Below are 13,161 nucleotides of genomic sequence, written 5' to 3'. Positions count from 1 at the left end.
CCCCCTGAGCTGCAGCAGAATGGACACTCCCCCTGAGCTGTCAGCTTGATATAAATCTAGCAGATCAGTGAATGGGAAGATCTCTAAATCCATGTGAGGTACAGGGCTGGTTCTAGCTTTGTTAGAAAGAGGTTGTCATTTACTATATGATGTCTGATTTTAATTTTTTACATCTGCCATGGGAGAACCTCTTTAAATCCCATAAAAGGGTTCATTTCCTTGATGCATTAAAAACAATGCAAAACTCTGACTAAAAGAAAAATACTAAACTCAGGGTAAAAGACCTTGTATAATGTGAGGCTGTTGCTGTTCTATTTTTATTCATGTATTTATTTTTTTATTTTTTTGGGGGGGTGGGATCTTCCAGGATGACCTCCCCCTGCAGTACCCTTTCTGGCCACCAGAGGCCGCTGCTCCGCAGTCCCGTCTACTGGCCGCGCTGGCACCATAGAGCTGGTGCCCGGAAGTGAGCGCTGTGTGTTGGAGGCCGCACGTGGATACGGCGAGGACAGGTAGTCCTCAGAAATCATGGGGAAGACGGGGAAGCTCCGCTCCGGTACCGCCGGGAAAGTAAAGCGCTGGAAGAAGGGACACAGCAGCGAATCCAACCCACAGGCCAAGCGGCACCGGGAAGCTGCGAGAAGCCGGTTCTTCAGCCGCCCCTCAGGTGAGGACAGACAGCCGTGCTGGGACAGAGACCGGCACCGGTCCGCAAGATAGATGGGACTTTCGTCAGCTAATTTTACAGATCACTGCTTACTGTCAGTGAATGGCAACATGGATTGTTTACATTCAGAGGTGTCCTGATGATCTGACGCTCGTACAGCTGGCACACAGAATAACACTGGGGGTCTGATCACTGGGACTCTCCATGATCATGAGAACGGGGGTCCCATGGAGAGGCGGGTCAGGTCCAGCATGCACACCTCCGCTCTATGGCTCTGCTGGCTGTAGCCGGGGACAGCGCTCACAGACGTCCCATAATAGTCTGTACCACCCCAGCCATACGTGGCACGTGAGACCTCCGAGGCGGTTGCATTGTTAGGACCCCCAGTGGTCCGGCAGGTATTTCCTATCCTGTGCATAGGGAGGAAACAGGTTATTGAAACACCCCTTTAAATGGTTTATCCCTCGCGGGGGATATGAATGCTAATGTGTGTGCTGGGGGTCTCCCGCATGGGACCTGGTTCTGTCAGCGAGAGTGGACGTCTGTAGAAGACTGCGTCTGTTCATTCCTTTCTGGAGTTCAGCATCCGGGCCCATAGCGCTCAGCAGAGCCAAGTGCGCGGACAGCTGGCGCATGCTGCCAGGACACCGCGCGGGCCGGACCAGTGTAACTAGGGCGCATGGGCGAGATTACAGCGCACTGGGATTTTTAACCCCTGTATAGGGATGAGCGAACTTATGTTTTCAAGTTCGGCGTACAAGGGTCGGGTTATCTGAGAATTCCGTTATGGATTCCGCTACCACGGACCGTAACTTATGGTCTGTGGTAGCGGAATCCGTAACAGAATTCTTAGATAACCCGAACTTGAAACCGCAGGTTCGCTCAACACTTCCCCTGTTCTAAGAAACAGCTGAATATTTTTAATAAAAAATGATTTTAGCCCGAAATGAGTAAAATGTAATCATATTAGAATGCCCCAGAAAGTGTTCATGGCCATTAAGGTGTAGCGATAGTTTACAAAAAATGTTTCCTTGTCGTAGTGACCTGTGACAAGTTTTGATCAGTAAGGGGGTCCGCGTGTTGAGACCACCCCAGATCAATGAAGAAAGGAGGAGGAGTGCGTGTCCACGAGCTGAAGATGGGTTTCTGGACTTTCTCTGAGCCAGTCTTCAGCTAGCGCTTCTGCCACCGCGTTGTGGGGGTCTCAGCAGCTGGACCTTTACCGATCAATGGTTTTGACGGGGCGCTATGAAATGGCAAACGTTTTTGAAAATGATAGTTAAAGGGGTTGTCTCTCACTTCAGCAAGTGGCATTTATCATGTAGAGAAAGGTAATACAAGGCACTTACTAATGTATTGTGATTGTCCATATTGCTTCCTTTGCCGGCTGGATTAATTTTTCCATCATGTTATATACACTGCTCGTTTCCATGGTTACGACCACCCTGTAATCCAGCAGTGGTCGTGCTTGCACACTATAGAAAAAGTGTCGGCCGACACTTGGAGCGCACATGGGCTGGTGCTTTTTCCTATAGTGTGCAAGTACGACCACCATTAATGGATTACAGGGTGGTCAGAACTCCTGGATATGAGCAGTGTATAATGTGATGGAAAAATGAATCCAGCCAGCACAGGAGGCAATATGGACAATAACAATACATTAGTAAGTGCCTTGTATTAACTTTCTAAATGCCACTTGCTGAAATGAAGGACAACCCCTTTAAACTTGAAGCCGCCCAAGTATCAACTGATTTACATGTCTGTCTTCTCAGACCCCCTGATATCAGCTGTGATCTCTGGAAGGGGGGGGGGGGGGGGCTTACAATTCTTTAAGAAGACATGCTATTACACAGCATGATCACAGTGTGTCCTCCACATGGTGGAAGCTGCTCTTTCTAGCGGTTCTTCCCTCTGACTAATAGAGGGGAGGTCTTGAAAGTAGGTTTGTCCCCCTGTGACATCTATAGGCCCTGTACACTATATGTACACTGACAGGACCTTTTATGACATCCCCTTCTACATCTATAGACCTTTAATAAGGAGTTGGTTAATAAGGTTTTGGATGGCGTCTGTGGGAAATTTTGCCCATTCACCCAGAAGATCATTTGTGAGGTCGGACACTGATGTTGGAGGAGACGGTCGGGCTCGCAGTCTCTGTTCTGGCGTTGGTTGAGGTCTGGGCTCCGTGAGGCCAGTCAAGTTCCTCCACATCAAACTGCCCCCCCCCCCCCCCCCCCTTCCCAAATCATGTCTTTATGGACCTCCATTTGTACACTGGGGCGCAGTCATGCTGGAACAGAAAAGAACCTTCCACAAAGTTGGCAGCAAGAATTGCCCAAAATACCTTAGTGCTGAAGTGTATGCTTAGTATGCCGAGCCCTAAGAAACACCCCACAGCATTATCCCTACTCCACCAAACTTTACAGCCGGCACAATGGCGTCAGGCACATAACGTTCTCCTGACATTCACCAAATCCATACTCGCATCGGGGGTCCTGCGAGTGCCGCAGCCGTGTCTCCGCTTTTTCCCCTCACCCATGACGGCACCCTGTGCGACTCAGGACCTCCCATCAGGACAGGAAACCTGAGAAGATAAAAAGGACACACCTCCACACAACACCAGTTCAGGTTTCCTGTCCTCCGGATGGGAGATCCTGAGAAGCAGCACTGCTGAAGACGTACCTCCAAGACACCGGAGCTGGGGAAGGTCTGTGGCTGAGTGCCGTGGGAAGTCCTATCCCTGGGGAGCGGTAGTTCTGTGGCCGTGCCGGAAGCCGCTCCCCATAAGTCTGCCTGCGCTTGCCCTCTCTCCGGCCCTGCGGGGAGCCGCTGTGGCCGTGTCCAGGCGGCTCCCCATGCTCTTCCTCGCTCTGCCCAGTTCCAAGATGGCGCCCGCGCGTCCGTGCGCTTATGCGCATGCGCGGGGCCGTCTCCTGGAGATGACGTCGGGGGGGGGCGGGGCTTAGCCCGTGCAGGACCCGGAAGTAGAGGCCGGAGCGCGTCCTTTAAAATACAAATACGGCGGCAGGTTCAGGCAGCCAGCTGGGGCACAATTTGGATGTGCCACGTAGCGATCCTGGGCAATCATGTCGGAGCCTACAGAAGGACGCGCTGAACCCCAGGAACCCTTGAGGCCTGCAAGTCCGGTACCGGTCTGAGGATGGGGAAAAAAGGAAAAGCTTCAGGGTGAGAGCGTTCCTTTTTATTCTAATATGGTGTTTCTTATGATTGTTTTTAGATCCCTAAACCACCTAAAAAATCATCTTCTAAGACAAGACACAAGGAATGTGCGGAGTGTAAAGTGCCCCTATCTGCATCTTATCAGAAGGCGTTATGCTCAGCGTGTATAGATAATCTGGTAGCAGAGCAATCCCAGACCCTTACTAAATCCATGAAATCTATTATTAAGGCGTCCTTTAAAGCATTCAGTAAGAGCCGTGCCAGGTCCCCAGATAAACCAGGAAAGGATACAGAGTACGACAGTATTGAGTTGGACTCTTCCGAAGATGGCGGAGAATCCGGACAACTATTGTCTAGTGATTCGGACTCCTCGGATGAAGATTATTCAGGGAGATCCTTCTTTTCCCCAGAGGACACGCAGCCGTTATTAAAAGCGGTCAGAGCAACCATGCAATTAGAAGAAGTTAAGCAGACCAGATCAGTTGCGGACCAGGCCTTTCAGGCATTAGGCCCTAAAAAACATCGGGTCTTCCCTATTCATGATAACATGCAAGCGATCATCAATAGAGAATGGAAGAATCCTGATAGAAAGTTTTTCTTACCCTCCTCGGTGAAAAGGAAATATCCTTATGAAGAGAAAGTTTCCTCCAGCTGGGATAGGGCTCCTACGGTAGATGCTCCAGTCGCTAAGATAGCTAAGAGATCTGCCCTCCCCTTTGATGATCTGGGTTGCCTGTCGGACCCATTAGATAAGAAAGCAGATATATACCTTAAACGGGCATGGGAAACTTCCGCTACTTGTCTTAGACCCGCAGTGGCAGCCACTTGGGTATCCCGGTCCTTAAGATTGTGGATTGAACAGCTAGAGAAACATCTGAGGGAAAAAAAGCCCAGGGAGGAAATCTTAGCTTCTCTTCCCACCTTTGCTAAAGCGGCAGATTTTTTAACGGATGCTTCTACGGATGTTATGCGCTTTGCTGCCAAGTCCTCAGCTATGACAAATGCGGCTAGAAGAGCCATTTGGCTTAGGTCATGGAAGGGTGACCAGGGGTCTAAGGCCAGGCTGTGTGCCCTTCCGTGTGAGGGTGATAGATTGTTTGGATCCTCCCTGGATGACATCTTGGAGAAGGCATCTGACAAGAAAAAAGGGTTTCCTGTCCCTCAAAAACCCCCCTTTTTTCGTAAACCCCAGCAGGGCTTTAGAAAACAGAGGGGTAAGCCCTATGATAGGAAGGAAAGGGATAGATTTCCAAGAAAAACTAGCGGTTTCCTGTTTAAATCCCAGGATAACAAACCAAAAGACAAGCAATGACGCCAGACTCCAGGTTGGGGGGAGACTCTCTGCCTTTCTCCCGGCTTGGGCGAACGTCACCCAAAACAAGTGGGTTTTGGGGGGGATAGCGGAGGGATTCAGGTTGGAGTTCCGCTCCTATCCCCAAGTCTTTTTCACCCACACTCCAACTCCAAAGGATCCTCTAAAATCCACAGTTCTGGAGAGAGAGGTTCAGTTATTGTTGGACAAAGGAGTGGTTTGCCAGGTCCCGGGGAGGGAGGAGGGCAGGGGGTTTTACTCCCCACTCTTTTTAATAAAGAAACCCAATGGTTCCTTTCGTATGATTCTGAACCTAAAGCGTCTAAACAAATTCCTGAGATACAAAAAATTCCGGATGGAAACTATAAAGACAACTTTAGACCTGTTATACCAGGGTTGCTGGATGGCAAGTATAGACCTAGAGGATGCCTATTATCACGTCCCAATTCACTCTTCCTCCCAAAAGTATTTAAGGACGGCTGTCCAAGTACGGGGCCAACTTCTGCACCTACAATACAGGGCACTGCCGTTTGGGGTCTCTCAAGCCCCGAGAATTTTCACCAAGGTCGTGTCGGAGATGGTGGCATTCCTTCGATCATCTGGGATAGTAGTAGTACCATATCTGGACGACTTTTTGTTCATAGCCCAAACAAGGGAGCAGTTACAAGCAGAGCTCGCCCTGGTGTGCTCTCTGTTGAAGGATCTGGGGTGGAAAATGAATCAAGAAAAATCTTGTCTAACCCCTTCTCAAGTTTGCACCTTTTTAGGAATGCAGCTAGATTCTACGGCTCAGAAGACATTCCTCCCTCAGAAGAAAGTGTCCTCGACAATAGAGCATGTTTGGTTCCTTTTCCGGTCCTTCCAATGTTCCATCAGGGAAGCGATGGCAGTACTGGGGCACCTGACGGCTACAATTCCAGCCGTACCATTCGCTCAGATCCACACGAGACCGTTACAGTCAGATATCTTGAAGATTTGGAATGGTCTTCCACAAACACTAGAGAGAAAATTTCATCTTTCCTCCAGAGCAAGGTACTCCCTTCTGTGGTGGACGTCCGAGAAGAACCTCTCGATAGGAATGCCTTGGTCCTTCATAGAACCCATGCTGATAACGACAGACGCCAGTCCGTGGGGCTGGGGAGCTCATTCAGAAGGAAAATACTGGCAGGGAAGATGGGATTTAAAAACCCGGGTCTGCACGTCAAATTACAAGGAGCTCAAGGCGGTAGAAAGAGTACTAAAGGTGGCAGTTCCAGAGGTCTCCAACAGAAAGTTGGTATTTTACTCGGACAATTCAACAACAGTGGCCTATATAAATCATCAAGGCGGGACAAAAGTACCATCCCTAATCTTCCTCTGCCAGGAAATTTTCAAAATAGCGGAAGACAGGAACCTGGTCTTATCCGCAATACACTTGAAAGGGAAAGAGAACACGGTGGCCGATTTTCTAAGTCGAGTAGAACTCAGGCAGGCAGAGTGGAGTCTGAACGAGGAAGTTTTTTCCCAGATTGTAACAATGTTTGGGACCCCAACTATAGATCTCTTTGCCACCCGGAAGAACAGGAAGACAAAGAGGTTCTTCTCCCTAGATTACACAGAGAATCCTACAGCGGTAGACAGTCTGGCTCAGGATTGGAGCCAGGAACTCGGCTATGCCTTCCCACCTATTTCCCTAATCCCGCAGGTTCTGAAAAAAGTACGGACGGAGGGAGCCACCATAATCATGATAGCCCCAAAGTGGCCCAAGAGAATCTGGTACCCCACCCTCTTAAGTCTAGCCAGGGGCCCTCCCTGGGTGATCCCTCCGAGGGAGGATCTACTCTCCCAGGGGCCTGTATGGCATCCCAATCCGGGGATTCTTCAGTTGGCAGTATGGAGATTGACAGGGACATCTGGTTGAAGAGAGGGCTTTCTAGCAAAGTTGTTTCCACCCTTCTAGGTAGCAAAAAAGCGTCAACAGCTAGGAAGTATAATAGGGTGTGGAATGTCTTTTCTTCCTTTTTGGGTTCTAGCCCTGATCCATTTAGTCCTCCTGAAATCCCTAAGGTTTTGGACTTTCTACAAGCAGGGTTAGACAAAGGGCTCAAGGCCTCCACCTTAAAAGTTCAGGTGTCGGCCTTGAGCTACTTTTTTGACTTCCAATTAGCAAACCACCCGTGGGTCAAGCGTTTCCTTTCTGCCGCTGCCAGAATCTGTCCTTCCGTTAGACCTCTTTCCCCTCCTTGGGACCTAAATAGGGTCTTGACGGCCCTAACCGATAGACCCTTTGAACCCTTACTAGAGGTTCCCATTGACATCTTATCCATTAAGATGGCTTTCCTCCTGGCTATTACCTCGGCTAGGAGGATATCGGAGATCCAGGCCTTCTCGGCATTTCCGCCCTATACGATCATCCAGGATGACCAGATAGTTATTAGGCCCTTGCCTTCTTTTCTTCCCAAGGTTGTCTCCGATTTTCATAGGAGCCAAGACATTGTGTTGCCTTCCTTTTTTCCTAACCCCTCCAATAGCTTGGAGGAAAAGTTTCATTGCTTGGATGTCAAGAGATGCTTGTTAGTCTACTTAGATGTTACGGCTCCTTGGAGAAAGGACGAGAACCTCCTGATTCAGTTTTTAGGAGGAAATAGGGGGAAAAAAGCATCCCGAGGGGTTATTGCTAGATGGGTGAAGAAGGCCATAGCTAGAGCTTATATTTCCCTGGGTCTCCCCCCCCCTTCAGGTTTTGGGGCCCATTCTACGAGGGCGGTGTCTACTTCGTGGGCTGAGAAAGCTGATGTATCGTTAGCCCAGATTTGCAGGGCGGCTACCTGGAGCTCCCCGCATACTTTTCTTAAACATTACAGATTACAGCTCCATTCTGATGCTTCCTTTGGAGAGAAAGTCCTTCAGGCTGTGGCCCCCCCCTAGGTTCTACTTATAGTTTATCTCGCACAGGGTGCCGTCATGGGTGAGGGGAAAACAACATTGCTTACCGGTAATCGTTTTTCTCGATACCCATGACGGCACCCGATATTTCCCTTCCCAAGCAGATATATATATATTTGTTGATGGCTTTTTGCCAGGTCTATATGACGTAATATAGATATAAAAAAAAAAAAAAAAAAAAAAAAAAAAGGGGGTTTTTAACCCTTTGTCACTTCTCTCCGGAGAACAATTTATTTCTTCTACTGGTGTTGTGTGGAGGTGTGTCCTTTTTATCTTCTCAGGTTTCCTGTCCTGATGGGAGGTCCTGAGTCGCACAGGGTGCCGTCATGGGTATCGAGAAAAACGATTACCGGTAAGCAATGTTGTTTTCTAGGCCGAGTGATGACACCTTCATCTGTCATATGGCCTAGGAGCAGCTCAGCCCCATAGAAGTGAATGGGGCAGAGCACGATACCAAGCACAGCCGCTATATAATGTACGGCGCTGAGAGATGGCCGCAGCGCTCACAGAAATGTGGTGCCTTCCCAACATCTGATCGGCGGGGGTCCCGGGTGTCTCACCCCTACCGATTAGATACTGATGACCTATCCAGAGGATAGATAATCAGTAAAAGAAAATCTCGGAAAACCCTTTTAATGACAGAGGAGGGTTGGACTCGACAGTTCTTGGGGGGGTTATTTACTAACATCCTTACGCCAGTTTTTGGCCTAAAAAAGTCGTAAGACCCATTCTTGCAATTTTTGAAATGCCTGTGCGACGATATTTCATTTAGGCCTCTTTCACACGGACGTATGCGCTCTGTGGTCGTGCTGCGGCCCGCAATGCATGAGCACAGTCCGTGGGGCAGCCGCAGCGGATCGCGGACCCATTCACTTGAATGGGTCCGCGATCCGGCCGTTCCGCAAAAAGATAGGACATGTTCTTTTTGCGCAACGAAAGTACGGGACGAAACCCCACGGAAGCACTCCGTAGTGCTTCTGTAGAGTTCCGTTCCGCATCTCTGGATTTGCGGACCCATTCAAGTGAATAGGTCCGCATCCGTGATGCGGAATGCCCACGGAACGGCGCCCGTGTATTGCGGATCCGCAAATGTGCTCCGCAATACGGCTAAGGGGGCGCACAAGCCCGTGTGAAAGAGGCCTTGTGATGGGGCCTGATCCTTGTCATAAACTAGGCGGTTCCTCTGGCGGTGCACAAGCTATCAATGACCAGTATAATAAGTAGATCTTTGATTGACCCGCATTGAGTCGGCAGAACGTCGGTGACTTTTATGCAAATATGCGCCTCAGCACTCGGCGATCCTTCACTGGTACAAGCACGAGTCGCGACACTGCGCCGCTGCTGCAAGCGAGACGATGCGCAGCGTAATATTGAGGAGGAAGTAAAGCTCGCACAAACAGCGGGCCATCAGGGGTGTTGGGAGTCAGACACCCACCAATCAGATATAGGTGACCTATGGATAATCCATCAGTATTACTGGCTGCACGACCCCTTTAAGAGGTGCTTCCCGGTACTTTTCTCCATACAGTATATCTAGTCCTGCTCTCGGCTGAGAAGTGCGCACAATTATATCTAGTGTAGAAAAGGCTCAGTGCGCTGAACAGCCTGGACTCCATTGTACCAGTGAGATTTGTGCCGTTGCGAGTCCTGAAGCAGTGAATGGAGAGGACACGGCACATGCCCAGCCGCCCCTCCATTCACTGGTATGGGACTTCCGAAAATAGGAGGGACTGTTGGCCACTGCACTGCCAATGAAAGGATTAAAGGGATGGTGGGAGAGGCCACTGCGCCACTGATGCATATAATTAACCTCTTAATCAAATGTACGCGGCGGGTGCCGGCTTTATCACACAGCCGGCACCTGCCCTCAATGACAGGGCACGGTGATAGACACTGTTCGGCAGATTGCCGTGCCCTGTCATTCGGGGCAGGTGCTGGTTGTGTGATAGAGCCGGAACCCGCCACATACATTTGATTAAGAGGTTAATTATATGCATTGGTCAACAGTCCAGCCCCCCACACTCTATTATTATCATTGGTGCCCCCCACCCTAAGTATTTCCTTTGGTGGCAGCTTACGATCAGTGCCCCGGCAGTGTAATCCTGGGGCTCCGATCTGTTACCATAGCAGCCAGGACGCTACTGAAGCCCTGGCTGCCATGGTAACCTCCCTGCTGCTGTGTGTACTATGCACGGGGCAGCAGGGACAGTGTGAGGTCCTAGTCACCCTAATAGAGCTCTATCAGGGAGAATAGGACAAGGGATTGAAAGATCCCAGGATATGTGCGGATCCGTCTTGTATCTGCACACAGGGATCCGCACAAATAATGCAGACGCTTGTATCCGTTAATAACGGATCCGTTTGCATTATTCATTAAAAAAAAGTCTAAGTTAAAAAGGATCCGTCTTGACATATTGAAAGTCAAGGGGGGACGGATCCGTTTTCAATTGCACCATATTGTGTCAGTGAAAAACTGATCCGTCCCCATTGACTTACATTGTAAGTCAGGACGGATCCGTTTGGCTCCGCATAGTCAGACGGTCACCAAAAGGCTGCGTCTTAGTGACCGTCTAAAAACTGCAACGGAGACCAAACGCAGCCAAACTGATGCATTCTGAACGGATCCTTATCCATTCAGAATGCATTGGGGCTGAACTGATCCGTTTTGGGCCGCTTGTGAGAGCCCTGAAACGGATCTCGCAAGCGGACCCAGAAACGCCAGTGTGACAGTAGCCTAAGGGGGGAAATAGTTATTAAATAAAACGGAAAAAAAAATATCAAAAAACAAAATATTAAAAGTTTGAATCACCCCCTTTCCCAATTTGACATAAAATATATAAATAATAAAAAAATAAACATATTAGGTATCGCTGCGTCTGGAAAAGTCTGAACTAATAAAATACTAAATATATCTCCTATGCAGAAATAGAAAAAATAAAAATAAAATCGCAATTTGCCTTGTCCCTCCAAAATATAGGATAGGGCTGTTCTATTATGGGCCGGACGTTCCATAAAATGTGAAATGCACGCGGCCTTTTTGGTGTTATTTTTTTCGCGTGGTATCTAGTATCGCAGTACTTTTTTATGGTATGAAAATTGAATCAAAATTTTGGTATGGTGACGACCCTAATGCCCAGTGTGCTCTCCCTTCACTTCGGGGCCCTTTTCTGGAGACAGGCGCAGGTTTCAGAGGTGGGACCATGTTTAGTTTTTCGATGCATTGGAGCAATGACGTTGCTTGTGAAGCTGTGCATTGCCCCCTCTAAACGTTCCAGCACAGACTGTCCTGTTTTCAGCTCGCACCGTTTTAGGTTTGGGGGCGCGGGCATTTTTAAGCATGTGAAGTCGTCCGTCCATCTGTGCAGTCCTGACCTTGTTCTGATTTGCCGCCCTCCTTCCAGGTAAAAGTGACCTGACGGTAGACGCACTCAAGCTCCACAATGATCTCCAGTCCGGGACGTTCTCCATACAGAAGAAACCCGATGAAGACATGGAGGAGGACGCCGAAATGGGTGTGACAGAAAAGTCGGGGGCCACCTTCCTGAGCGGCTTGTCCGACTGCACCAATGTTACTTTTGGCAAGGTGCAGAGGTACTGGGAGTCCAACTCGGCGGCTCATAAAGAGGTAGGAACGTCCTGGATGAGCTCTTTGTGGCCCACTAGCTGTTTCGTGCTGTATAAAAAGCCCTGCTCGGATTTTACTACAGATGCGTTAGGCCCTGAATGGAGAGATGCCTTGCTGACTGTCTCCATCAGGACAACCTTCTCCATATACCTTTTTATAGGCCATATCCTTCTGTGGATCACATATCACTTTCCACTAACGTCTGATTTTGCCCTGCCTCAGATCTGCGCTGTGCTGGCAGCTGTGACTGAAGTGATCCGCTCCCAGGGAGGAAACGAGACCGAGACAGAATACTTTGCAGCCCTGGTGAGTCTTTCTCCTGCATCCATGAGGGGCGGGGGTCAGCTGTGTGACGTCTGGGTAATGTTGCAATGTGTCGGTGTGATGCAGAGGTGGTTCTGATCTGCTGTGTGTTTTGCTCATAGATGACCACCCTGGAAGCGGTCGAGTCCTCAGAGTCTTTGGCTGCCGTTGCCTATCTGCTCAATCTGGTTATGAAGAGGTCCGTGGGGGTTATCCTTAAATCTTTGCGACACTATAATCCATTGCACCTAATCGTTATTTTGTGCCTTGACGATATGTTGTCTTTCAGGCTTCCAGGTCCGGTGCTGATTAAGAAGTTTTCCGACACGTCCAAAGCTTTAATGGACATCTTGGCGTCCCAAACCAACACTGCCAGTGTCTCTGTTGTTAGATGGGTAAGTAGTAATATATTCCAGATTCCGCACTGGTTTTCCCTGCACAGTGTTGCTTCCGGCCATTCACTTGAATAGTACCACTGTGCAGGGACCAACGATTGAGCGGACCCAGTGCTAAATCAGTGCGGCAGGCCTTTCCCAGGATTGCTGGGGGGTCCCACCGGTTTGACGACTCCCACCGATCTTAATGATGGCAGTTCTAGATCTGCTTCTAAGGGTAAGGACAGATGCAGTGACTATTTTCCACTGCAGATTTGCAGGATTGGCAGCAGGTATCACCCTGTTCATTGCAAAGGAGGAAAATCTGTGGCAGATCTGCAACAGAACTGAAGTCGGCCGGTCGTGTCCAGGATTCGGTCAGAATGTATGACTCTGTATACAGTGAGCTCCCTCTTGTGGCAGCTGTAGGAAGTTGCTGTGGCAAAGCAAGATAAAGCAGTGCTGTGCCCCATAGAAATGAAATGCTCTGCTTTTACGGCAGATGTGACACTGACGCCAAAGTATTATTTTACCGTTTCTGTTTGCAGCATAGGACTGACCTGTTACATTTCTTGGTTGCAGATCATCTCTTGCCTGGCTGTATTGTTACGCAAGCAGGACCTCTCTGTGTGGAGTTACCCGTCCACTCTGCAGGTGTACCATGGGTTATTGAGCTTCACTGTCCATGCAAAACCAAAGGTAAGATGATGCATAGGGTGACCGTGCTCTGTGACGCCAAAACAGGGGACAAGAACGTGCGTGGTTTACTAAGTTG

At 49.2% G+C, this 13,161-nt stretch overlaps 1 protein-coding gene across 3 annotated transcripts in view; it reads left to right on the top strand.

Moving 5' to 3' along the window:
- Nucleotides 1-438: 438 nt before the first annotated feature.
- Nucleotides 439-13,161, top strand: part of RRP12 (ribosomal RNA processing 12 homolog) — a 49,839-nt gene continuing 37,116 nt past the window's right edge. For all 3 annotated transcript variants that reach the window (XR_005779493.1, XM_040435413.1, XM_040435412.1), the window contains exons 1-6: nucleotides 439-667; nucleotides 11,486-11,709; nucleotides 11,932-12,015; nucleotides 12,135-12,211; nucleotides 12,302-12,407; nucleotides 12,969-13,085. Coding sequence is in view for 2 of the 3 variants with exons in the window: in XM_040435413.1 (XP_040291347.1) it covers nucleotides 529-667; nucleotides 11,486-11,709; nucleotides 11,932-12,015; nucleotides 12,135-12,211; nucleotides 12,302-12,407; nucleotides 12,969-13,085 (747 nt within the window). In the remaining variant the exon portion in view is untranslated. The remainder of the gene's footprint in view (nucleotides 668-11,485; nucleotides 11,710-11,931; nucleotides 12,016-12,134; nucleotides 12,212-12,301; nucleotides 12,408-12,968; nucleotides 13,086-13,161) is intronic.

The sequence above is a fragment of the Bufo bufo genome, chromosome 6, assembly GCF_905171765.1.
Source record: "Bufo bufo chromosome 6, aBufBuf1.1, whole genome shotgun sequence".
NCBI classification, from domain to species: Eukaryota; Metazoa; Chordata; class Amphibia; order Anura; family Bufonidae; genus Bufo; species Bufo bufo.
Note: the sequence above shows the minus strand (reverse complement) of the source record. Positions and strands in the feature narration are given on the sequence as shown.